Here is a 27,632-nt window from a genome sequence, read left to right as displayed (position 1 = left end):
CGGGATTACTTCATTTCCCCTTTTGAATATAACCAATTTAGAAAGATGGGAATGCAAATCAAACCATATTTTTCCCATTTTCAAACAAAAAGGCATGGATAGTGCACAGTAATGAGGCGAGGCAGGCAGGCTCAAGTAACTGGATGGACTTCACACGACAGCACAGCAACTGCTTCCTTGGCTCAGTGGGACAGCGCTTGGTTTGAAGCCTGGAGTTTGCAAGTTCACCTCCTACGCCCACAGCTGTAAAAAGAAAACCTGCAGTACAATAAACTGCATAGCTGATGCTTTACCTATACACTTCCTTCAGTGTCTAGAGGCCCACTTTCCTGTAAAGTCCGAGAAGAAGGCATCTTATATTTCCTCTGTTTAACTTTCGTAATCTGACTTGAGTTTGCCCAGATCTGCTTTAACTAGCAGCTGAGTATGGGAAGAATATGCATGAGGTCATACATGGAGGAGCCGTGATACTCACGCTAGGCGGTTATAAGACATCATCGAACCCTGAGCTGAAATCACGTTGTTTGATAGTATTCAATGTCTTGTGTGCTGAGAAGGTATGGAAACGTTAACTCACACTTACGCAACTCACACTTACGCAACTACTTTTGAAACCTGGCTTCCATGGGCACAGAGGATACTTGGGGGTGTTACACCATGACAGGCTGATACCCTACAGACTGAACTGCATTAACCCGACTCACAAAGATTCTGCTGTGACCTACTCTTGTAGTGCTTTGGGCACACACTAACATTTCAGTAGTAAGCCAGGAGTAGTACAAGAGTAATTCAGATCTACTCATGGGAACATCTTTGTGAATTGGAACCTAGGCCTTCTTTGATGCAGTTTCCACTATAACCCTTGACTTCAACACTTGTGTGAGCAAACAGCCCTTTTGGCCATTTCACGAGCAGAGAACCTTGAGCTCTGCACCTTGACTAATTAGTTAGGAGGCCTATTCAGTGTGCAAGCCCATTTCTAAACTAATCGTTTGTTGCAACAGCCAACTTACTCCTGCTGTCACTATTAACAATGGGCAGCCAGCTCCTAGCCTTCTCTTGCTCCTAGCCAATCAGATTTATCTACACACTTGCATCATGGTTATCACTTAACATTTTCATATTACATAGTCTCCACTTCCCTCCTTTAGTTCTTTTCCACTTTTATCAACGCCTTGACATGTAACGTTTCCAAGTTGATGTTCCTGAATTCAGGCATGACACATTCTAATGCATGGTAGGCAATGCCTAGGGCCGCCATCTTGCAAGGGGGCCCTGGGTAAAGTGATCAAGATTGTCAACAGATTCTCTCTTTCTCGCTGTCTCACTCTCTCTCTCTCCCCTCGCTCGTTCCGAACGTCTCTGCTTCTCGCTGCCTTCCTCTCCCACTGACCCTCTCCCCCTGCCCTTCTATCGCCCCCTTTCTTGCCTCACCTACCTGCTGCTCTGTTATCTCTCGCTCCTGTCCTTGCAGCCCTTTACCGCTCTCTCTATTTCTCTGCCAACCTCTAACTTACTCTCATGTTTCTCTGTTGACCTTGTCTATCTCTCTACATCTCCCTTTTCTTTCAACCTCACATTTCTCGACTTATCTCTTTTTCTCTGGCTCTCAAGTCAAGTCAAGTTAGAATTTGTATAGCGCACTACTCACCCAGAGGGTCTCAAGGCGCTTGTGGGAGGGGGGTACGTTATTTATTGAATATCCAAGTTTTTAGTTGTTTTCTGAAGGAGAGGGGGTTCTGTGTTTATCACGTTTATCTAGCTATCCCTCTATGATTATTACGTCAGTCACCTGTATCCCCACGTTGCTTCATGTCTCTCCCATTTTCGTCTTACTATCTCCCCTTTGTTAACTCAACCCCTCTCACTTAGCCTTTCGTCCTGCCTATCTCTATGACTCAATGTGCCTATCTCACCTCTTTAACTCTATTCTGTTCACCTCACCGCTTTCTGCCTTGTCTCTTTCAATGCACCTCTCTCTGCCTGTCTCTCATGACCTCTTCGGATCTGCCTCCATTTTATATACCTCACTTGTACTCCCACAGCCTTCTCTTGACCTCACTGCTCACTTTCTACCTTAACTTCCTCTCTACCATGTTCTTTCTAGATGACTTCTCTAATTATTGTATCTCTCTCTAGCCCATGTCTCTCTCTCGCTCTCTCATTACCTAACCTCCAAATGTAACCCTTCATTCGTTCTCTACCTTACCACTCCATCTGCTCTCTCTCCCTTCTTACCTCTGTCCCCCCTGCTGTTTGAACAATCATTCCCCTTTCTTGATACCTTTCTTTTTTGCCTATGCTCCCCTATCAATACCTCCTCTCTATCTCATTCCCCCGTGTACCTTTTCTATTTCAACTACTCTTTAAACCTCAATTGTCGCTCTGCCTCCTCTGTATATCTCTCTACCCCACCTGTTTCAATCTCATCTGTTTCTATTTCTCTTTCAATTTTCTACCTCACCAGTCTCTCTGCCTCACCTCTTCTCTTTCTACTCCTCATCTCTTTCTGTCTTTCACCCATCTCTCTCTCTTTCACTCTGCCTCATTACTTTTTTGTCTGACCTTTCTTTTTATACCCTACTTTCTCTCTGCCTTGCATCTCTCTATACACCTCTCACTATTCACCTTTCTATCAGTCAACCTCAACCTCTTTCTAACTCACTTCTCCTTCTACTTTACCTCACACTTTACCTCAACCATTGTTATACTCCAATCCCCAGATCTCTACGTGTCTTTGGGGCATATAACCAAGCAATAGCGATAATTATCGCTATTGCTTGGTTAGAGACAAAAATTTACAGCTGAGCTGCGGCGATTTTTACCGCAAATAAACCTTGGTATTACCAAGGTTTATCGCAAATGCGATAAAAATCGGCCGCAATGCATGAATATCGCTGAAAAGTCAGCGATATTCATGCATTACCGAGCTAATGCTCTTAGCCATGTTATCCACCTCCCATTGGATAACATGGCTAAGAACTGCTCAGGGCAGGTGTTACCTTTTGGAGATATTCGCGCTTAGCGCGAATATCTCCAAAAGTTGGTAATAGGAGATAGCGATGTTAGCAACTGTTTCCAGTCGCTAACATCTTGGCACGCCCACTTTGCATGTCATTAGTGATAAATATCACTGACATGCAAAGCGGGGCCCAAGATGGTCGCTATCTCCTACTAGCTGTCGCTAATTGGTGTTAGCGACAGCTAGGTAATAGGGAGATAATTTTATCTCCGCTTTCTTGGCTTTTAAAGCCAAAAAAGCGGAGATGAACCCCCTTGATAATATGCCCCTTTGTCTTTAGCTCGCTGTCTTGCTACCTCATTCTAAAACCATAACTATCTCTTAGGTTCTCTTTCTCTCATTCTTTTCCTACATATTTGATGTTCTATCTCTCGTGTGTGTTTCTTGCTGACAATCTCACTTTCTTTTATTTTCCTTAGGTTTTTCCCTCCTTCACCCATCTCTGTGCCTCATCTCCATTTATAAGTCTTTTGTCCCCGTGCTTCACATCTCTTGCTATTCTGTTTGCTTTATCTGCCTGCCCTTCATATGTTTCCTACCCATCTTATTTCTCTTACTCAGAAGAGCTGGAGAGTCCTGTATAGCTAGAGGAGTGTAAACATTTAAAGAGGAAAGAGAGGGCAAGGCAGGGAAAAAGAATTGAGGCAACCAATTATCAGATGTTACCCAATGTAACTGTCTTGCAGCTCTATGGTTAGGGAAGGAGGATTCTTTTGTTATTTCGTATATTGAGCAACTAAAGCTACCACCACTACCATATCAAACACTTATGGGCAGATTTATGTTAACTGGCGCATCCCCAGGGATGCGCCAGTTAACATGCGCCACAGTGCGCCACAGCTCCGCCAGCCATGGTGCCCCGCATTTATAATGCGGCGCACCATGGTGCAAAAACGGCACAGATGCGTGACGCATCTGTGCCGGAAATGTGGCGCATTGCTGGAGTTGCGTCGCAAGCGCGACGCAGCTCCAGCAAGGCTCGGGGGTGCCCCATTTTAACAATGCTGCGTCAAGACCTACGCCTGCTTCAAGCAGGCGCAGGCTTTTGACACAGCATTGGCTTAAAAGTGACTGAGTGAAATCTCATAGATTTCACTCAGCCACTTTTGCGAGACGCACCTGCCCCGGAACGCCCACCCTGCGCCGGAACGCCCACAAGCGGCGCAGGGCTTTACAACGTGACGCATCTGCCTAGATGCGTCACGTTGTAAATCGTACGTAGGGATGCGCCACGTTTACGCCGCCTTGCGTGACGCAACAGCGGCGTAAACGTGGCGCAAGGGCCTCATAAATCTGCCCCTAAGTGCATATGTATTATTTTAATATTAGCCACAGGTGTGGCGCCGCGGCCAGGGCGACTGACTCTGGAATCTGGGGATCCTGGTTCGATCCCCGGTGGCAGCGGCAGATTAGCCCAGCACCAGGTGACTCTGGGCAATAGCTTGCTTAATCTTCCCGACGGCCCCAGCGCCTAGAGACCCTCATGGGTGATTGTTCGAGCTTTACAAATGTGGATTAATATTATAATTATGTCCATTAAATATCCACTGTATCTATCATTCTGTGTCCTTAGTAGAAAGAGAGGAAAAGCCTGAGTAGGCCCTGAATTACGCATTAAAACAATTCTTTAAAGGCCAAATAATGCAGGTCCAAGGGAAAAAGAAAAGGCTTTGTGAAGACTTGTTCAAGCTTTTTTTGGTGCTATTAACGTGTGAATGCCGCGACCCTTGTGCTTTCTGCTGGTTTGTGCGCCTTATTTCGGAGCGTTTTCTGAAAGTTTAACATATAAGTTAATAATGTAAAACTGGTTGACATCACCAATGCTTGAACTAGTCTAATGTGGTGATAAACCTAAAGTTGTTCTGAACAGGGGGCTCCAAATATGTTTTGCTCAGACAGAAAAGTTGGGATGATTGTACCCCGGATAGAACTGGCGCTCACAGATTATGGTAATATTATGTTGTACGGTACTATTTCATTATTGGGTGCCTAGGGAGGGGGCAAACATCCAACACCTCCAAATTTGGATCAGCAAATTCCAAAACCCTATGCAAAACCCTAGCACACCAATATACAAATTATCACAAATAAAAAACTTCTTGTCCCGAACGACGAAACACGTGTTGGCTGGATTCTGAACAAGACACTAATATTAAAGCATCCTATGTATTATTGGGCTCATCTTGAATCTGAAGTTTTTTACTTGTGATCATTTGTATATTGGTGTGCTAGGGTTTTGCATAATGTTTTGCTCAGACCACACTAATTCTCAACATGAATTGTGCTCAGACAATGCCTGTATAGATGAAGTTACATATTCCCCTTCATGCCCTGATCACTTCTCACCACTCAGATTCTGAAAGTAAATCAAACGCAAATCTGTACAGTGAAGAACCAATGGGGCGTCGCGCTCCAAATTATCCAGTGCCCCACTACTTTCTTTGTCTGGTCCATCTTTCTAAGCATCAATCCTCATCTCTCTACACCACATCTTTCTGGATCTCTCGAATGCACCTTTCTACCTATCGACTTCTTGAGTCAAACGTTAAACACTGACCTTCCTGCTGAAGCCTTTCTCATACTTGTTTTTCCCTTGCCACTGACTGGTGGTACTCTTTCATCCACACCTCCGCCAGGCCATTGTACTGCAACTGGTTTGAAACTATAGCCAAGCTATTTCTTAAAAGTGCTAACATCCAATTACAGTGTTCATTTTCAAGGCACATTGTTCCCTGTTATCTTCTCTATCTCATCAATTCATGCCCTCAAGCTCTTTCTGGTCAGGTTCAGCCTGGCTCTACTAGTGCCTACTCTGAGGGATGAAAGAGTGCCTAGAGGCCGGCACTTGGCACTATCAAGTGGCGGGGTGCCGAATACCAAGTCTGCATAGTCTTGATTGCACCTCATGCCTCTTTAATCCACCTCCAGACACTTCCTACCTCTTTATCTCACTCTTGCTGGTTATTTTTCTGTCAGTGCTTTCCTGCTTTCACATTCTTTTTTGGTCTTTCTTTTCCTCCTTCTTCCCACCTGTGTCCTTTTTTTTCTCGCTTGCTCAGGGTCAAAGTCTCATGAGGAAAGATAAATGCCAGTACCCACAAATGAGTGTTGGTGGGCCCCACCTGCAACCACATGCTTAAATTAAGCACTCTCAAACTTCTGCAACATACTCTAAGCATTGAGGAGACAACATCTGACTTCCTCCAAGACCATCCATACAATCAATGAGGCTTTTCTTTGATCTCCACAAAACGATTGTCAATCCCATTATCGATCCCACATCCTTTTATCTCACCTTACTGGCCAAACTTGCACACCTAAGCAGCCCATCGTTCTTCATATCAAGGGCTCGCTATAAAGCAGCAGACATAATAAGGTCAACACAGTACACGCCATTTCATTCTCAAAAGCACATGGATGTGAAGGCAACAGCAATTCCTGTAAGATGTCTTTCATTATTAGCCTGTGCTTGTTGTCCCTCTTCCCTTGTTCCTAACCCCAGCTCTTTTGCATCCTAACTCCCATCTCTCATGCCAGTGGCGCATAAACCTCTAAAAAGCTATTCCCCACCGCTTACCTTCAATAATTCTTGGCAGCATTATTTCCTGGTTAATAAACTGACCCCATCCTCCTTTCTCTGAGCATCTCTGTCCCCCAGTCTCCCTCACTGCCCCACCATGTAAAGAGGCCATCCATGACTGCCTGCACAGCCTTCTTGTTCATAAGGTGGGTCTTTTTAAACACTCGCACGCGTCCAGCCTCTTAGCCTTCATGGCTCAGCTACTAAAAGTGGGGAAAGATGAGACGCTACAGCCCTTCCGCAACATTTACAATGTTCCCATCGCCTCTGCTTCTCAAAGAGTGTGATAGACAACTGTGTCGGGACCACGACATCAGGAACCTCAGATGTAATCTCTCAGAGGTGCTTGCCATACACTAAGGTCTGCCTTCCACACACTTGATAGCCCCTTTGTAGTCAATTTTTCATTGAGAATGTATTAACAATGTCTGCAAATTATGGAGGCAGGCCTTACTGCTTTGCATGTAAAACTGAGGGTATGGTACTGCTTTGACTTCTAGGGCTACAGCTTTCTGGCTGTGTTTGGTTTAGTTAGTAGCCCTGTCCACAGCCTCAACACATCCTCAGCTAACTTTGACTGCATCAGGACGAATCCCTTCTTTGTTCTCTGAAGGGTCGTGTCTCTCGTAGCCAGAAATTCTGGATATTCCTGTGGATGTAAGTTCAAACTGCCATCGTTGGCTTATTGAAAAGCTATTGCCAGGGCCCTTGGTTCTAGAAAACTTCATAAACTGCCACAACAAATACATCTTTTTCAGACAATAATGGCCGCTGAAACAAAGGGTCCAAAAGGGATAGACCGTTCTGAAAGACCGCTGCTAAGTTGAGCTGTGCCGAAATTTTCTATCCATGAACAATGTTTCGCTTCACAGGGGGATCTGTAAGAGAGACCCACATTGAAAACATCTGAGTTTTCTGGGACAGGTTCCATAATCCTGCTTTGTTGGGTAATGCACCTGAAAGAAAATGCCCCAGTGCCAGTCTGAATACTCTGCATCTCAGAACAATGCATTAACAGTTGACTTACTCTCCAACCAGACACTCCCAATAAGCAAAATAATATTGTGAATCGCCCATTATCTGATGGATGCACACATGACCCTTATGTGGACAAGAGTTCCCAACTATCTGTGAATTGAGTACATCCCCATTATTTCCTCCGTCTTGTAGGTTCACTTGAATTACCTCCTTGTCCGTCTTCCCGTTCCATTCCTTACAAGCTAGCCCAGGAATGGAGCAGGAAGAGTACACACACAATAATCTTGATTACTCCGAGACCTGGTCTTCCCATTCCATTCCTTACAAGTGAGCCCAGGAATGGAATGGGAGACATGGACTCTGAGTAATGAAGATTACCGGTGAGTAAGCGGGCATTACCTCCTTGTCCGTCTTCCACTTCCATTCCTGGGCTCACTTTTAAGGAATGGAACAGGAAGACCAGGACTCGGAGTAATGAAGATTACCAGAGAGTAACCAAGTATTTTTCCCTTTTGCCGCTGTTTCTGTGGCACCTAATTCCAAAGGCCCTACACCCTTCAAACTGCAGATCTGGTGCTCCTTATGGGCATTCTTGATGTATCCAAAATTTTCCTCCTCTCCCTGTAGTATACTAAATTGGTGTCCCCACCCTGTAGTCTAGAGAAAGTATCTTCCCTCAACCCATATGTGTAGATCCTGTCTGATGCCAACATTGTATAGCTTACAGACACCTCCAATCTCTGTAGTCTTTTGATCACAATTCATTCTTTGAGCAGTCTGGCATTGCCTTGTCATCTTGCTATGAATTACCTCTAGAATCACCTGCCCCTGCCTTCTCTCCCTGACAGCTTCCTTACTTAATGTATTACTTCCTTATCACCTAGCGCTGCTCAGCTTCTCGTTTTCATTCATTCCCCTTGGTTATTCCTAAACTATGACATGAGCTCCCCTTTCAATTAAAAGTGCATCCTCCTTGTGGTCTTTCAAAGAAGTGTTAAACTATCATCTTCTGACCTTGTGATTGATTGCAGGCTTTTATTTCAAAGAAATATGTTGTGTTGGCTTTGATCAGGACTTTTGACAAAAGCCCTTTAATAAATAAATGATTTATAGAATATTTTGATACAATACAATACAATAGACTTTATTCGATCTATCGAGATAGACCATAAAAGTACAGGATAAGTAAAAAGATCACAGTACAATACATGTGATTAAACATATCCCAAAAATTGTTAAAATGTATACATTTACATTTAAAATCCGAGTTGATGAGAAAAAATCAGAAAACCTCAGTTAGCAGCATGTCAGTCTACCTCAAATTTCCCTGAGAATCGCCAATCATCATTTAAAGCTAGGTTCAATGTGTACAGCAATAAATAGACAAAGATATGATTAGTTAAAAACCACATGATACACTGTGAACAGTTCAGTTCCTAGGCACCGACCCGCTAGGTTATTAAAATAAAAAGCAGGCCATAGCATGGACCGAGGCAATAATCATAATCAGTCATTTACCAACTGCACTGGCTCCCAATAAAAAAGAGAACCAAATTCAAGGCTCTGTGCATTATATACAGAGCACTGAACAGCCAAGGACCCGACTTCTTTAGGGAATCACTGCAGCTGTACGTTCCCAAAAGAGCGCTAAGATCAGCCTCATCCGCTTCACTATGCATTCAACGAGTGAGAACAGTCACCTGGGGAGACAGACGCTTCATGGTGGCCGCCTCGAGGCTCTGGAACTCCTTGCCCCATCACATAAAAACCAGCCCCTCACTATTGCTCTTCAGAAGGCAAGTGAAGACATGGCTATTCACTCAATAATGCACAGGAGGTGCCTCCTTGTCTGCCCAGCGCCGAGACACCATTTATGGTATTTGTTCGCGCTTTAGAAAATTTAGAAATAAATAAATAAATAAATAAAAAACAGTTGCAAATTATTGTTATATTTTTTTAAAGATACTAGCACGTTGATTAGTCGCAGCTGGATCTGAGCCTGACTGAGAACCTAAAGAAACGAAGAACGTATAACACAGAATTGCTAGTAAGCCTTTGTAAAAAAATAACGCTGGTCTAACCTGTCTAAAGTTGCACTTCTTAAAAAAATCGAATGAGATAAGATTTTCTGGGAACCTCATAAAAACTGCAAATTATAAAAAAAATGCATCATATCCTGTGGAGATTTCCCGTCGCACCCACAAGGAGGGAGACTCTGGTCCCTATATGCCCCACCCGGGTGGGCCAGGAGGTAATGAAAAAGGTCCAGACGGTACCTGGTCAGTAAGAATCGATTGTTAGAACTTTTGAGCCATAAAAGATAGGGCTCGGTTCATGGCTTGCTTTTCAAAGGGAAATACCCATGCACACTGGGCTTCTTCAATTACTCTGCTTCCCTGTCCATCTACCGTTTTTAAGGAAGTTCTCTTTCACCCAACTCAGGTCTCCTCTGCACATATTCTCTGGGTTAGAGAATAAATCAGCCCTTACCAGGTCCGCAAGGCAATCCCTTACATACTTAAGCCAGGGAATGTCATGAAAGTGATCCAGGGAAAGGCAATCAGTTAAAATATCCTTGCTTCGTGCGATTCCCTCCCTAAACCATAAATTCAGATCAGAATATTTCAAATAATTCCATGAAGCCTACAGAGTTGGGGCAAATGGAACCCTTTCTTGTTTTTTAAGTGAAGGGTTATGCCAGCAAATGTTACATGCATTGATCTTTTCAATGATGATAGCAAACCTTGGAATGCGTGCAGCTCGAAAACAGTTAGCGTAGCCAACATAGCCTGTAGCTCTTCTGTTAGCCTGGGTAGGTGAAAAATGAAAACCTTTTTTAAAGGCCCACATTGAAAACTGCATACAGTGTCGAAAAACGTACTGGTCCATGTCCCTTTCAGAGGGCAAAATATGAATCACTGAAGCTCAACATCTTAGACAGCTCCTTCCCCTCTGGAGTGTGAGTGCAGGGCAGTCTGCTTTCAGGAAACATTTGAATGCCTCTGTAAAAGTATTCATGGAGAATGGCCCGATTGGACGCGGATCACGTGGTCTAATGGAAATGGAAGAGCCAGAAAGAGTTTCACTGCAGATATCTGTCTCAGGGCACGCTTGACTCATAGAACACATCTCCTGCTCTTTAATTCATATTAAGTAATTGCCTACGTTAAGATAAACTGGTTGACGGCTCTATGGAACAAACACACCTGGTCACCACAAAGGTGGCCAGTTTGTAACTTTATGATGTACAAAAACGGTTACTTTCTATGCCAATAATGGCAGCCCGTTCTACTGGATATTTCTTATTATGTATCCATTAGTACTTGCTGTCACTTTGTTTCGCTTTCTTCTATGGTCCCCTCTCCTTCCCTTCATGCTCTCTGGGACCACTATTGTATTCGTTATACATTGCCGCCTAAATTAATCTAACCTTGCTTGGATTTCTTTCAAATCAAGTGCCTTCCTCTTCTCAAGCACTGAGTTGTGCTTGTCTATTTTTTCTGCTTTGCATGTCTCACAGGACATACCTCATCTGGATTGTTCCTAACTGTCTCGCGGTCTGGGAGGAGGATCCCTGAATATTCTACTTTCAGGGTTTAATTTTATAATACCTACATGCGTGAAGTAACCAGAAACATCCTGCTACTGTGGGCACCAAATACCATCTCCCTAGCTTCCCCCACTTTTCCTAAGCTATACAATGTCAGCAAGTGGTCCCAGCTAACTACTGCTGTGCCATCTGTACATCTATATTATTGTCTCTGTCTACTTTAACCATTTGCCCTGATTAACTGGACTCTCACTAAACACCCAGTATATCATGCTTTGCCTATCTTTTATAAAAACATCCATTAAGGTTGCTCCAATCTGGAAGGACCAAACTTCGTGTGAATGTGGAAGTTATACGAATTGTCCTTGAATTTACAAAGAAGGTGTTTGCTCATTACTATGATGGTCAATTTCCAGAATTGTTCTTCAAGTAAAGCTTATATCTCGTCTACACTCACTATCTGCAAGGCCGAACTTGTAAGAAAGTCCCACGCAAGTTTTGAGGATAGAAAGACACTGAGATCGCCAATGAGATCACATTAAGACAACCAGGACTAGGTCTGACAATTTCCAAGCATGCTGAAACACAGGAGACTCCACTTACTTTCTACTTCTGTAATGTCTATTCCACCACGATTATTCCCATGTGGCTATTTTTGGGAGATTTTGATTTGGATACATATTTCAAGTCACCACTTGGAGGTAATCGGACGGCCGTAGTCCTGTGGAGGGCAGCGTACTTTGCCCACTACTTACGGAAAAGCCAAGGGGTCACAGATCGCCCATGTGGTAATATCTCACGGACAAGGTCTTAGCGTAAACAGATATAACATCAGTAACGTGGAATTTGTTACCAAATCGACTATTTTAAAATACCGCATTATTCTAAATTATTGACACCTAAGAACCGTCTCGGACGCCTAGTGACGCATATTGAAACAATTTTGATTACGTGAATCGAATCACTAATACATTGTACCGCCTTCGCCGCTTTTTAATAATAAAAATCATCGTGAATCATTACGCACACTGCCAGCAGATAAAGACTATGATGAAGCCCTGAAGAAGTCCCGTGAGGGATGAAACGCATTGGCAAGAAATTGTGTGGTGCTTTTTAAAGAATTAACTGCTTTTCAATAAACAAAATTGACTTCAATCAAGTAACACGACCATCTGTCTCATTTTCACCTGGGAAGCTATTTATTCAATATATTGTTCTAATTTTTCTAAATATGATGTACTAGAACATTTATACTAGAAAATACATGTTGTTCTGGTGTGTAGGGCTAACTTTGCTCTGGACTGCTTCGTTTTTCCTAAATATGGTGTATTAGGACATCCTTACTAGAGTGCACTGGCTTTTCTCGGGTGCAGGGTCATTTTGTTTACATATTTTGACCCACACTCTCCAGTAAGCATATTTCATGAACCCTTGTTTGAAAGTCAGCCTTCTATTGGAATATCTGAATGTGCTCTACTAAGTTTCTACTTTCATTATTTTTAAATGTTGATATCATATCTCCACTCTGTCCCCTTTTCTGAACGATTCATAATTCCATTCTTCTTTTTCATAACTATTTGTTGAACACATTCTCCCACTTGTACAACTCTCTGAAATGACTTTGTTCTACTGTGAAAAAATGCGTTCTGATTGGGAGGGTGCCTTGTGGCTTGGTAAATTCAGTATTCGTAGATATCATGGTACTCATTTCAATTTGGGGTTCTGGGAGTTATATAGGGGGCTACGGATACATAACTAGAGCACATTTCAATATACTGGTGGTACTATGGTCCATTTAATTTATAGGTCCATCTGTAGTTTTCCATATGTTCATATTAAGAACAGGGCGTGGCAGAGTGATCTGAAAAACTCTAGTGACTGGTGAATGCTGTAAGCCAGTATCAACCAGCCATCCGGCTTCCTCTTTAGATATCCTATTTCCTAAATCTTAGGATGTCATAGGATATCCTAAATTAGGGGTTGGTTGTTTAATTGCGCAAATTAGACAAAGCCGAAAAAAACACAGAAAATACAGATATGTAGAAGTGGTTTGAAAATTGAACCCGAGTATCTCCACTTAAGTTTATCACCTCTTGGCCTATGTAATGTGCCTTACACTGGAGGGCAGATAAGAAGAACACATCCATTTCAGAATCGGTCACATCCAACTACGATGGGGCAAATGAAAATATAAACATTATGTATTTACAATACAAACATCAGTCAAAAGACGGTACAGACATATCCTACATGGATATCACCTCTTAAAATGTGGGGGTGAAGGCAGAACGCAGCCAGCATGTATATTAGAAAAAAGGAACAGCTATCAGTCACAAGTAAACTGTCAGTAATCTCGGATTAGTACTTGTTACGGCCACCTTTGTTCATGTGATTTAATATTAAGATTCAATAAATCATAGAAATGTTCTTTGGCATCCCCCACCATTTTCCTATTATATATTGTGAACAGCTTTACATGTGACAGGCTGGAATTGATATGAAATACCTAGTTCTCAAGTCATGTTCCATATTGCAGTTTGTTAATACCTTCACAATACCATAACTTTCTGACCAACAAATGCCACAAAAAGTTCCAGGCAAATATAGACTGGTAAGCGTGCATGAATGAGAGCGTGCTAGTCCTCCCATAATCTTTCCATGCAACTTTTCCTTAGTGAACCCCATTTTGAGGCATGCCTCAAACCATTGGTGAGAAAATATGGTGGAGACTGTGCAGGCAGGGCAACAAATTCTAATAATGCGGCATTTGACTTTGTCCCTCCAACAACAGAATAATCTGTGGTCTATAAACAACAAAGGAAAAAGTGCCTCTAGATACAATTCTAGAGTCACAAACCGCCACTATGCTAGTATCCTAAGTGCAAAAAAAGAGTCAAGATGCAAAGTAGAGATTCATATAGACAGTGACCTCCATCCCAGCAACGTCCTAGCTAGAGGCGACGATGGACAGAGCGGGGTCTCTTTGACTGGAGCTGGTGCCGAGAGAGGTGAGGGCTAGTCCTCGTATTGCACTGATGTCCTATACATCAGGTATATACAGAGGATCTGAACACTAATCAAAAGGGTATAGTAATGTCCCATCAGTATGTATGACATTTGGTAATCGCAGTAGCAAAGATTGTGTGTGCTGAGGTCCTGAAGAAAGCCAGGGAGAGTTATCCAATTGGCTGAAACATGTCGACCATAGATACAAGCAGTGAATAGTTATAACTGCTATCTTTCTCTTGCACTGTTTTTAAGTAGGAACACAATTTAAGATTATAACAAAGAAGAACACCACCCTCTGTCTCTGTTCTCTATCCCATTTTAACTACACATATCTTCTTTTTCTTGAACAGCACTTTTCTAAAAAATAAAGAGTTCCCTCTATGCTTTTTCCTCTGGTAAGAACCCTACAAGAGGATGCAACTCATTCAATATCCCTCTTTGATCAGAGAGGTAAGAAGAAGAGTTGTTTGGAACACCAGATGATGACACTGGGCACTTTAAGTGAAATTATGGGATACCAGTAATCCTGAATGCGTTCTTTCTATTTCACTGTCTATATGAATCTCTACTTTGCATCTTGACTCTTTTTTTGCACTTAGGACACTAGCATTAGTGGCGGTTGTGACTCTAGAATTGTACCTAGAGGCACTTTTTCTTTTGTTGTTTATGGTCCACAGATTATTCTGTTGTTGTAGAATCAGTAGAATTAGGGGGATTTCATCCGAGTGAGTCTCTACATTTTCCCTCAGACCCTATATTTAGTGTATTTGCATTTGGCTTTGTGTCATGAAAATAACTGCAAATGACTGCACCCAGCAGCTGTCAGTAAGAACGCACAAATATGACACCAAACTGTGACGTTTATGGAAATGAAACACAAAAACGTGTCTACCTTCAAAAGAAGTGTCTTTTGATAGGTCGTGATTGTCCCCGTTACGTACTGTTGTTACTACACAGCTACTGTTGTCATATACAAAACACGGGGGCTACAAAGGGTCTCCAGTACCAAGAAGTTGACTATAAAGACGTTTGATGGAGGGGCTCTTAAGTGCCACAAATAGGAAACTCTTGGCGCACTGTAGCAGGGCCGTCTTAACAGCATTATAGGCCCCGGGCAAGGCAGTTCGCTGGGCCCTGCCTACACGACCACGCACAGGAATAAAAATGTTTAACTGAAAATCAGTGTTAAATTCTAGTTTGCATGGGGCCCCTATGCTCGTGGGGCCCACAGGGCAACTGCCCAGCGTGCCCATGCGTTCAGACGGCACTGGCTGTAGTAGTCAGCGACTCTGGAGCCCCAAAAGTACAGGACAGGCCAACCAATCAAATCTTTGTACGTGGTGAGAAGTCCTGAGAGATTGCTCGGTTTTGGGAGTTACAAAGCAGATGATGGAAATGTCAGGTCCACTAACTACATTTTGTAGGGGGCTCCTGTCATTTTGTGTTACACCACTGGGGTGCCCCTTTGTATCACAACAATCAACTGCTCTGCCTGAGCTTCTAACCTGGTTAGCGCTGGCTTGTGTTTTAATGATTTTTATTGACTTTTATGGCTAATTCGTTCACAGATTCCACTTTCTGATATAATACTTTCATAATTCAAAGCAAAATACACAGATGCGGTTAAAGATCAAAAGAGGACAAAAATAACCTTCACATAGTAGCATCTTTGAGTTAAAATGCTTTCCTGCATCTAGTGAGTTCAGGTTCTCTGTGACCTGCTAAGTACGTGTTACCTGTGACCTCACAGGCCCAGGGGGTACCTGCCACACCCAGAATTGGGAAGGCTAAAAATAAACGGCCCTCAGCCCTCGGAACGGTGAGTCACGTTATGGAAAGGCATGACCGGTGGCCATTTGGGCAAACTAAAGTCGGAGCATGAATCGGTGACTTACTTCTCTTGAGCCCTTTGAGAGAGGCGCGCCGCCTCCGCAGCCGCTTTCCTCGCCTCGAATTCTTCTCGTTTCAGCACCTCGCCGCTACCTCTGTAGCCCAGCTCCACCAGCTGGCGGGCCAGCTCTTCGTCCTAGAGGAAAAGAAAGGAGCCACAACCTCAGGGGAAAATCACGTGTTTATGGCCATAACAAAACAGCAATTTTAACTAGAAGGCAAAAAAAATGTAGGTAAGGTAGGAATTACGACATTCACTTTGTACCACTCAAATTTGAGGCGCTTTCTAAATCTCTCTCCTTTTCTGTGTGCGTCGCCATGACTAACACAGACGTGTGGATAGAAACGAGAACCATAACAGGAAGTCGACTGAAACCAGGGGCTTCTCCTGAGAAAAACAATTTCCAGTCGTGTTTGCAGTCAGTTTCCCTTGTTCTGTGTGCGGAAATTACCCTGGAGTGCCGCTGCCTGCTGTGGAATAATGTATAACAGTGGAAGAACGCCTGGTGCAGGTGACACTGCGTGGAGGATTCCGCTGAAAACACAAAAAGACCATATTGTACTCTTCCTGGCAGTAATACAGCATGGAAGAACCCTCTTGGCAAAGTAGGCCCAGAGGATTTTCCGTCACTCATCATGGGGTGAAGACGAGAACGCGAATCTGAGGTCAGTCAATGTGCTAGGACATTTTACACCTTCAGTACCACTTCGTCTAAGGGTCAAGATAACTGAAAGATTCGGAGGTGAATGTTCAGAATGAAAGTTCTTACTTTTTTATGCTCTGAGGATTGAACGGGAAAGCGCTACGCATATGAACACCAAAACAAATATTACGAAACCAGCTTTACCCGCCTTTACATAAAATAATTCAGTTGAATTGACAACAGAGTCAGACGAGGTGAGTCATCAAAGAGTTAACTCGGTGCAAGGGCTCAGATCTATGAAGTCGGGCTAATACGTGTAACAAGGTGAACTGCACACCATATCAGACTGCAAATACTGTCAGCTGTGAAAGCGTCTGTAGCGCCTGGTGTTGTGCCAACACTGCATTTGCCACATGTGTTCACTGCGGATTTGTTCTTTCTAAAGCACTATAGTCTCTCTCTCTCTCTCTCTCTCTCTCTCTCTCTCTCTCTCTCTGTCTCTCTCTCTCTCTCTCTCTCTCTCTCTCTCTCTCTCTATATATATATATATATATATATATATATATATATATATATATATATATATATATATATATACTACTATTATAAAGAGAGAACTGTGTCCTTTGAGCCAGGTAAACTCGAAAAGTACACCACCAATCCAAACACCCAAGACATCTTTGAAAACGTCAGGGCAAGCAGAAGGACATAGGCTATATAAAAGTAAAAAAATATACGTTCTTTAAAAAATTTAAGAATAAAAAAAAAGTAGTCCCTTGGAAGTAGCGCCGGCCGCGACGTGCGTGATGACATCGGGAGCGCGGGAGGAGCGGCGTTCAGGAGCAAGAGGAAGAGCGGCCGACATGAGCGCGGGGAGGAGCTGCGGACAGGCGGGGAGGAGAGGCAAGCGGACAAGCGGCGAGGAGCGGCGAGAAGCGTAGGAGCAGTGGAGCAGTAAACTAAGCAGCGCAGGAAGGAGCGGCGGATGAGGTAAGTGAAGCAGCCGCGGGTGCGCACCAAGGGACGGGCGAGGGCCATGAACACTAAGTGCTCAAAAAGCATTTTCCTCAAAGTCGGGACGTCGGGGGAAACAAAGCGTGGGCAGAAGCGGCCAGGACCTACGACGGGGGGGGGGGGGGGGACATGAACACTGAGTGCTCAGAAAGCCTTTTCCACAAAGTCGGGACGTCGGGGGAAACAAAGCGTGGGCAGAAGCGGCCAGGACCTACGACGGGCGGGGGCCATGAACACTGAGTGCTCAGAAAGCCTTTTCCACAAAGTCGGGACGTCGGGGGAAACAAAGCGTGGGCAGAAGCGCCCAGGACCTACGACGGGCGGGGGCCATGAACACTGAGTGCTCAGAAAGCCTTTTCCACAAATTCGGGACGTCGGGGAAAACAAAGCGTGGGCAGAAGCGGCCAGGAACAACAAAACTGCCGCTCTGCTGCACCTCTCCTGCTGCGATGCTGTAAAAAGGGGTTCCAAAGACAACCAGTAACCAAAGACCCTTTTATGTTGCCCGGCGGTATCGCCTCTATGACCCACCAATGTTAATCAATGAAGAAGCAGGCGCTGGAGACTGGAAGGCAGGAAACGAGGATTTTATTCTCTCCGGAGGAGAACACATCAATTCAGACAGCAAGTATCGTCACGAGGTGCTCTAACCACATCTCCGAGGTCTGGCCTCTTATACTAGGGTTTATGACCTTTATTGCACATAACACATTCTCGCAACACGCAGATAGTTGAAAGAACATCCTCGGAATCTCCCCTTCAGGCCCGTTCCCACATACATTTACAGTTGGATTCCCCACCCCGGTCACAACAGGTGATGGTTGCCGCACAGCAGGGCATTCCGCCGATTCACGGAATGCATGGGGTTGATCGGATCTCATAGGGTGGGGGCTTTGATCGGTTCGAGGGTCTTTTGATGGGGAGGGGAAGCTTCCTACTGTACGGGGTAATAAACAGTATCCGCAGGGCCAGGTGGTGGCCTGGGAACAAGGAAGACAAACGGGGACACAGGAAAAGGGGGTTTGCATCAAAAGGATCTGAGGCCATGAAAGGAATGAGGGGAGGTGTCGCGCTGGGAACAGGATGGGATTCTGTGGTGAAGCTGCGCTGAAGGGGTTTTATGACCCAAAGCATGAGAGAGCGGGGGTTGTCAGTGTGCGGGGGGATGCTTGCGAGGCTAAGAGAGAGAGAGACGCGTTGGTTACCAGCGAGGGGCAGGGAGGCCATGGTGCTCAAAATGGCTGCCGCTTACGCGCACGAATGGGCTTGGAAAGGGGCAAGATGGCGCCGATAATGTTGACGTTTTGCAGTCTAATCTTTAACAGTCCTCCCTTTTCAACATATCTTAGCCAACTTGCTTACTCAATGTCAATCTTCATCAAATTCCTAACCTCGGCATCATATATTGCTCTCATATGTTCGTTTCCAAAGTCCACAGTCTTAGGGCAAATACAATTTACGCATAATGTACACAGGGGTGGTAGACATTGAATTCCTAAACATAAACCGCATATTACAACCACAGGAATCAGAATAATGGTGAATAGTCTCCAGCCCCAGTTCTTAACGGTGCTCCAGAACCACCCACCCAGCGACCATTCTTCTTGTTCTTGGTGGACTTCTGAAGAGAGTCTATGAAGATGTTCGATGGCCTTGTACACTGAGGGTGAGTTGTCCGGTATGTACGTACAGCAGCTGGACCCAATAATGCGGCATGCCCCACCACGATCCGCAAGAACCACATCCAGGACAAGGCGGTTCTGGAGGGCCACCAAGCGGACCGCTTGAAGTTCAGCGGTGTTGTTAGCAAGGATACCAGCCGTGATGTTCATTGTTGTCTCAACTGCTTGAGTCAGATGTCGGATGGCACGGCTGTTTGCCATCGGGCCCCAGAGGGGGACAAGTCCTTTCATAGCATCGATGAATTGCGCTCCTGTTGAGTCGGCTTGTTCGATGTCCTTGGCTCGTTTTTGTCTGTGATGATTTGCTGGTGCCACATAAGTCGGAGGAAGGATGAAAGAAATGAAACAAGTGCCCCCCCAGCCTTTGGGGAGCCAGGTGTAAGCCTTCGTGCCGCAGACGAAATACATGTTTGGAGATGCCACAAAGGAAGGTGGGTCGGCGGAGTCCAGAGTTCTGGAAAACCGGCAGGCACTGTGGCCTACCAGCTGAGTCCCAAGCCCTTCCATGCACATGTGGCCGGTGACGTTGATGACTGACAGGGCCACAGTCAGAGTGGCAGCCGTTCGTTTTCGCAGGTAGGAGAAGGTGGTTCTGGTCGGATTATTGAACACTTGCATTTCAACTTGTTCTTTAGCAGGGATGTCCAAGTGGATTGTGTTGTTGTTGGTCTGCGGGCAGAAGTGTGTCTTTGTTCTGTTCCGCCAGACCCCGTGGTAGAAATGCGTTACGGTTTTGCTGGAGGTGGCATTGTCCTTAAAGCTTTCTTGCAGAAGCATCAGCCAGGCAAGACAGGAACCGTGAACTGAGAAAGGTGAAGGGATGAATGGTATCGAGTGTCCAGTGGCGTGGGGTAGCAACCCACAGATCCAACAGTTGGTGGCATTGGTGGCAAGGTTGTGCTGGTGAAGTAGTTGAACGAAGGAGTTATTCCAAAATTCCTTTCGTCTCTCTCTGAGTTGGGGAGAGAGCGAGATCAGATAATGTTCCTTCACGGTGGTAGGCTGGACAGTGGTCAGGAATGTTTCGTGAGCAGGTGCATTTTCTTCCACAATCCAGAGTGTGGTCATGAGGAGAAAGCAGAAGAGGATTGTGATGAAGAGTGCAATAGTCTTTGGGCTATGGAGTCTGTCTGCTTTTGGGTTTCTGCGGTGGGTATTTCCTGTTGCCTTCATCATCTTCTTATTTGGCGCTTCCATCATCTTCTTATCTGGCGCTTCCATCATCTTCAAGGGGCTCGGTAGCGGGCAGAACCACAGACTTTGTTTTGCTTCTCTCCAGGTAACCCTTGGTAGTGTTTAGGTCACCGTTCTGAGATTTAACTCAGTCCGTGGTCTACTTAGCCGAGACTCCCTCCTTTCGACGCAGGAAATACCCTTCTTTTGATGGCACTGTGGGATCAGAGAATTTTGAAAGTTCAAGTGTGTCGGTATCAGGATAGCAGGTTAGTGACGGTCGGTCCTTGTTCAGGAGCTCTTCTTGGTTGTCGACGTTTTCAGTCGAGGTCAGGGTCGAGGAGATCTTCTTACAGTGGTGTGCATGCAGCCAGTTGCGTTTTCCCTCCACCCGTAGTGCTGTTCGGGTGGTGATGAGGACTTGCCAGGGGCCCGTCCACCGGCGTTCCAGACTCTTGGCACGCTGGAAATTCCGGATCAGGACAAAATCCCCAGGCTGAATGGTGTGTCCGGGACCCCTGGAAGCGTCAGGGATGGCATGCAGCACCTGTTGATGGATAACAGACAGTGTTTTAGTCAACTGACATAAGTAATCAGACATTAGGACGTCCGGGACGTCATGAATGGAAGTTGGTTTCGGTGCAGACCAGACATTCATAGGCCGGCCGAAAACAACCTCGTATGGTGTCAAGTGGTGTTTGGTGGGGGTGGAACGCATTGAAAGCAATGCCAGGGGGAGTGCGTCTGGCCATTTCAGTCCTGTGGTAGCTACTATCTTGGCCAATTTTAGTTTCAGTGTGGCGTTATGTCGTTCAACTAATCCAGCAGATTGGGGGTGGAAGACTGCGTGGAACTTTTGTTTCACACCCAACCCCTTCAAAATGAGTTGGATAACTTCGGCTACGAAGTGGGGGCCATTGTCGCTCCACAAAATTCGACAAAGGCCGTAACGGGGGAAAAACTCCTTTAACAGTACCTTTGCTGTGGCCATAGCAGTGTTGTCACGGGTTGGATATGCTTCCACCCATTTGCTAAATGCGCATACCACCACAAGTACATATTTCAGGCCTTGACATCTGTCTAGTTGGATGTAGTCCATCTGCAGGACTTCAAACGGGTGATTCGGGACCCCAAACCCTCCCCGGGGTACTACAGTTCCTTTCCCGGGATTGTGTTGCAGGCATATCAAACATTGTTGGACCAGGCGTTTGGCGGACTCTGTGATCTTATCATTGTGCCAAACTCTGGAGACAAGTTCAATCATGGGGGCTGATCCTATGTGGGCAGGGGAATGTGCCATAGTCAGTATGGGAATCAGATATGAGTCGGGTAACAACCATTTGTTTGTGTCTTTTGTTCGCCAGCAGCCTTCGTCATCTTTCAATCCCACCCGTGTCCATTCAGTCAGTTCGTGTTGTGTGCTAGCCATTTGAATGTCTCTGATAGTGTCCCTAGCGTCAGACCATTTTTCTGCTTGTGACCTGGTCACGTACATGCGTGTTGTCGTCCTATTTTCAGCTGTCGTTCGGGCAGTGAGGTCGGCTAGTGCATTTCCCTGTCCAATAATGTCTGTCACCTTTTTGTGTGCCTGGCATTTGATGACTGCAAGCTTTTTGGGGAGAAGGACGGCTTCGATCAAGGCGGAGACTAGATCCCCGTGCAAAATGGGGGTGCCGTGTGAGGTCAAGAATCCCCTCTCCCTCCAAAGGAGCCCAAAATGGTGAACCACCCCAAAGGCATACTGGCTGTCGGTGTAAATGTTTGCTGTGGTTCCTGCTGCTAGAATACAGGCTCGTGTCAGGGCAATCAGTTCCGCTGCCTGGGCAGATCGTTGCGTTATGCGGGCTGTCTCGACTACAGTTCGAGCCGTGGTGACTGCATAGGCAGCTGAAGTGGTGCCATCGGGGAGTTTGATGCAAGAACCGTCCACCCACAGCTCTCCGTCGGGGTCGGGGAAGGCCGTGTCTCTGAGGTCAACCCTACTTCTGGTCTGTTCGTCTGTGAGGGTCACACAGTCGTGTACAGGGTGCGCATTGGGATCGTTTTCTGGTAAGGGCAGCAGGGTTGCTGGGTTCAGTGTGGTGCATCTCTTCAGAGTGATGTGGGGTGCGAGCAGAGTCAGTTCGTATCCTGTCAGTCGTGCACTCGTCAGGTGTTGCGTTTTGGTTTGGTTTAGGAGGGTGTCAACTGCATGGGGTACCAGTACTGTGAGGGAATTCGAGAGCACGATCCCCTCACTCTGTCTGATAGAGATCGCAGCAGCAGCTACGGCTCGAAGGCAAGCAGGCAGGGCTCTGGCTACAGGGTCAAGAGTGGCTGAGAAGTAAGCGCATGGTCGTTGCTTTGAGCCGATGGACTGGGTCAGGACAGATAAAGCGCACCCCTCCCTTTCATGGGTGTAAAGGGAGAAGGGCTTTGTGTAATCGGGGGTACCCAACACAGGGGCCGAGCAGAGGGCATCTCGTAGTTGCATGAAAGAAGCCTGACACTCAGGGGTCCAAGGGAGTGGGAGAGGGATGTCCTTTGCTAACAATGAAAGCAGTGGTTTTACTACAAGGCTAAAGTTGGGTAACCACTGTCGGCAGAAGGAGGTGAGGCCTAGTAGGGAGCGGACCTGTTTCTGGGTCTTTGGGACGGGGGTGTCGAGAATGGTTTGGATCCGGTCAGGAGTCAATTTCCTTCCCTCTTTGGACAAAAGGTGGCCTAGGTAAGTGACCTGGGGTTGGCAGAATTGCAACTTCTTCTTAGAGACCTTGTGGCCATTTTCTGCGAGGAAATGCAGGAGTTGAATGGTGGCTGTGACAGCTAGCGGAGTGGTGTCGGCTGCCAAGAGGATGTCATCGACATATTGTACTAACACCACTCCATCGGGTAACTGGACTTGATCCAGTTGTCTCTTGAGGGCCTGGCTGTAGATGCTAGGGCTTTCTGTGTAGCCCTGGGGTGCTCGGCAGAACCTATACGAGCGGGCTTTTAGGGTAAAACCGAAGAGATATCGGCTGTCTGGGTGGATGGGGATGGAAAAGAATGCGTTTTTGAGGTCAATGACAGTGAAGGTGGTGGCAGTGGAGGGAATCAAAGTCAGGATGGTGGTAATGTCCGAGACCACAGGGTACTGGGGTACCACCACTTTGTTGATCTCTCGAAGGTCAATGATGAAGCGGTATGCTTTCTCATCTCCTTCTCCCTGTTTCTTAATGATGGGCAAGATTGGGCTGTTGCAAACGTTGCTAACTACTTCCTCTACCACTCCTGCGTCTATCAGTGATTGGATGATTTCTACCAATGCCTTCTCGCCCTCGGGCGATATCCGATATTGTGGAAGTTTTGGGAGTGTTGCATCTGGTCGAACAGTGATGTGCACTGGGTCAATCATCATGCGCCCTACATCCGAATCCGTTTTGGCCCACAGATACGGAGGCAGAGTGTCAAGCAGGGAAGTGTCAGCGTCGGTGATGGAAAACATGTGTCTGGGGGGGCAATGTCTAAGCAGAACAGGATTGTCGTAAAGGAAAACTCGGACTCCATCTTGAGAACATCTAATCGTTGCTCGGAAGTGTTTCAATAAGTCGAGTCCCATGATTGCGTCAGGGCTATTGGAGGAAAGCAAAAACGTAGTGTCAGTGGTGTTGTTTTCTAAGTCAAAGAGGATTGGGGCGGACAAAGGGTTAGTGGAGGGCGTCCCATCGAAACCTGTCGATGTTATTAGTAAGCCAGACAAGGGTGCCCTTGGAATCAGTCGTTTAGATAATGCACTACGTGTTGCGCCAGTGTCTACCAGGAATGGTGACTTTGTACCCAAGACCTTAGCAGTGACATAAGGGCCTTGCTGGTCAACATGGAGCTCGACTGGATCCCTCCCCTGCCCTAGGCAGTCCTATGCAAAGTCATGAACATCATCGTAGTCAGATTGCTGGCATTGGTTCTGTCGGGGTCGATCAAATGTGTTTGGTCTACTTGACCTATCATTAGTTGCGTTGTTTGGGGGCCCTCGCTGTGGTCCCCTATTTCTTGGTTCGTTTGCTGAATCTCTAGGATCTCTATTTCTGGTGAGTTCCAAAAGAACCGGGCACTGAGATTTCCAGTGGCCCGATCCTTTACAGAAGGCACACTGGTCCTCTCTAATGTCTGTACGTCCAATGTGGGGAGTTGAAGCACGGTCTTTGGGAGGTGCCGTTTTAGGGACGTTCATCTGATGGTTTCCCCGGTATTGGTATCGTCCCAGAGTCACCCCTTGCAGTTGAGCCATCATCACCCTCTCCTTTAATTCTTTCTTCTTTCTCTCTGTTGTTCTATCGTTTTCGTTTTTCTGATGTTCATAATATTGGGCCATCTGGAGGATAGCCGTAGGTTTGGAGGCTGCCCAGCTGCTTTCGCTGGCCTGCAGTTTCTGCGAGACCTCCGGTGATAAGCCCTTAACGTAATTCTGGACAAACAGATGGTGTCCGGTTGCAGTGGTCAGGTCCTGGCCGCTGTAATCGGAGAACACCGTTTCAAACCGGGAGAAGTATTCCGATACATCCTCCTGAGGTTTCTGGCGACAAGCCGTTACTATCGACCAGTCCACTTTCTTTTCTGGGATCAGGGTTTTTAATTTCTGCACGATTTTATCCGGGAGGTCTAAAATGGCTTTCAAAAGCTTTTGTCCGGGTTCTCGTTGTCTGTCTATGCCATCAAGTTGTGACCAGTTATGTCCAAACAGCTCAGAGTGGTCGACTTTCCGGATTTGCTTCCACACATCAGCTGGTAGACATAACCCGAAAAACAAGTCGATGTCAGCTAGGGTCATAATCGTCGATCCTAGGGCCGTACCTAACTCAGTATAGAAGGCAGTGGGGTTTTTACGTAGGTCAGGCAGAGATTTCCGGAAGGTCAGAATCTCTTGCCGGTCCCATGGTTGGTAGACCCAATTGTACACTACCCTTCCCTTTGCATCTTTGTTGTTTGCATCATCGTGAGTCCCTTCACCTCGTGGAGGAACCCAGTAAGGGGCAGCCTCTCGTATCGGCATCATAGTGTTAGGTCGTTCAGTTTGTGGATCGGTTGCTACGGATGTAGTGGATTCGATTTTCAGCTTTTGCTCAGTGAGGTGGCGGAAAACCTCAAGCGTACGCGTAAGGAGGTCCGTCACATCACTCTCACTCTCATCCCCGATATCGACCTTCCGGTACAGAGTCGTTAGGCTCTGTGGACCTTTTTCTTGATATCGGTCCTCGTATGCGTTTAAGACGTGGTAACACAGTTGTACAGTAAAGTGTCGTCTGTGACTCCCAGTATAAGAATTAAACACATCCGTGACGGACTCTTCATCCTCCCTCTTCTCTACCAGTATCTTTGCTATCTTGTCGACCCCTGCTCGTTCGTGTTTGCTTAGTCTATATGCTCTAGCGGGACCAACCCTTCGGGCTTCTGGGTCGCCCAGCGTTGTCGTTTGCGTAGCATCTAATACAAGGAGTTCAGCCGTCACGGAGGCCATGGGGGCTGAAGCCGTGGTGCTACTCTCGCTGGTACCTGGGGATAGTGGGTGCTGGGCTAAGGGTTGGGAAGGGGCATATGGAGGGGGCATGTGGATGATCGGAGGACCTAGCAGCAGATCATCGTTGGTTCGCTGTTTTGAGTGTAATTCAGGGTAGAGCGTGGAGGGAGTTCTAACCAGACACTGGCTTGATGTTTCTATTTCTAGCTTCTGTTTGGTATCCTCTCTTTCTTTTATCTCTTTCTCTAGTTTCTGGGCCGCTAGGTGGGCTGCTTTCCGCAGCTCTTTTCCCAACCTACTCTCAGTTCTCTTTTTGCGTTGTTCGGCTTCTTTTCGCCACATGCCGAAGCTGTCAAGCATAGTGGACGTCGTCTTGTTTTTACCAAGGGCTGTTTCTAGTGCGATTATTCTATCATTTTCGAAGGATCCTATCAGTGGCCACTGACTTTCTCGATCCTTTTTCGTATATTTATGCCACAGCTGGCTATAGGCTATAGCGACTAATCCATGCTTCGTGAACATGTCCTTATTAGGGGTGCCTTCCAGCGGAGCCGGATGGTTCATCTCTAATAAGCGGTCCGGGCGAAACAGGCTACTAACCAGTGGGGAGAAGACAGGCATGACGGATCACAATGGGATAATAGTCAGCACTACCTATCTTATCACTGCGCGCAAAGACTAGACAGAATATTTCTATTCTACGTTGTTTGCACGTAGTGAATACCTCATGAACCAATCTTGAGCAATCAATGTTAGGTCAAAAATAAAAAATCAATATGGTCAATGGGGAGAATAAGTAGGCTCGCAAAGGTTCGCGTCACCTACCCTTTCACTATCTGTAAAGAGGGGACCTATTCTTCCCTGTTTGCAGACAGAGAATCTCCAGAAAACAATCTATAACAGTTAATCAATGGGGGGGGAGGGGGCAATTGTTCAGTGGGGGAGAAAGATAGGTCCGACGGGTGCGTACCTATCCTTCGCTGTTTATAAAGGGAGAGCCTGTTGTTTCTCCGTTTGCAGACAGCGAATCTCCAATAAATTAACAAAAAGTAATACTAGTATTTTCTCAACAATTATCAATCACTTTCAATTATCTATCACTTTCGCAATTCGTCGTGTTTACACGACCTTACCCGGACCGCATGGACAGTTTCTTGTCTTCCGAATCCAGCGCCCGATCGTCCTCTTCTCTTCGTACTTCTCGTGGCACTCCTGATGGTTCCCAGTCAGGACCGCAGATCACTCGAGAGAGGTCTGTTCGGAACCAGTGAAGTTCGGATGATCGGCTGTCAGACGAGGGTCTATCGGACAGGGTACCTTCCGATCGTTGCAGTCGTTCACTCTGTCGTCAGGACCTCTCCCACTGGATCCACGAGTCGCTGATGGGCCCCACGTTGGGCGCCAATTGTAAAAAGGGGTTCCAAAGACAACCAGTAACCAAAGACCCTTTTATGTTGCCCGGCGGTATCGCCTCTATGACCCACCAATGTTAATCAATGAAGAAGCAGGCGCTGGAGACTGGAAGGCAGGAAACGAGGATTTTATTCTCTCCGGAGGAGAACACATCAATTCAGACAGCAAGTATCGTCACGAGGTGCTCTAACCACATCTCCG

General features: G+C 46.0%; 1 protein-coding gene across 1 annotated transcript in view; it reads right to left on the bottom strand.

The window, feature by feature from the left end:
- CFAP299 (cilia and flagella associated protein 299) overlaps positions 1-27,632 on the bottom strand; it is a 2,008,232-nt gene that overhangs the window by 1,855,293 nt on the left and 125,307 nt on the right. The window contains exon 2 of the mRNA XM_086963158.1: positions 16,035-16,165. Within this exon, the coding sequence (XP_086819284.1) occupies positions 16,035-16,165 (131 nt within the window). The remainder of the gene's footprint in view (positions 1-16,034; positions 16,166-27,632) is intronic.

Source organism: Lissotriton vulgaris, chromosome 3_1 (genome assembly GCF_964263255.1).
Source record: "Lissotriton vulgaris chromosome 3_1, aLisVul1.2, whole genome shotgun sequence".
Classification (NCBI taxonomy): Eukaryota; Metazoa; Chordata; class Amphibia; order Caudata; family Salamandridae; genus Lissotriton; species Lissotriton vulgaris.
Note: the sequence above shows the minus strand (reverse complement) of the source record. Positions and strands in the feature narration are given on the sequence as shown.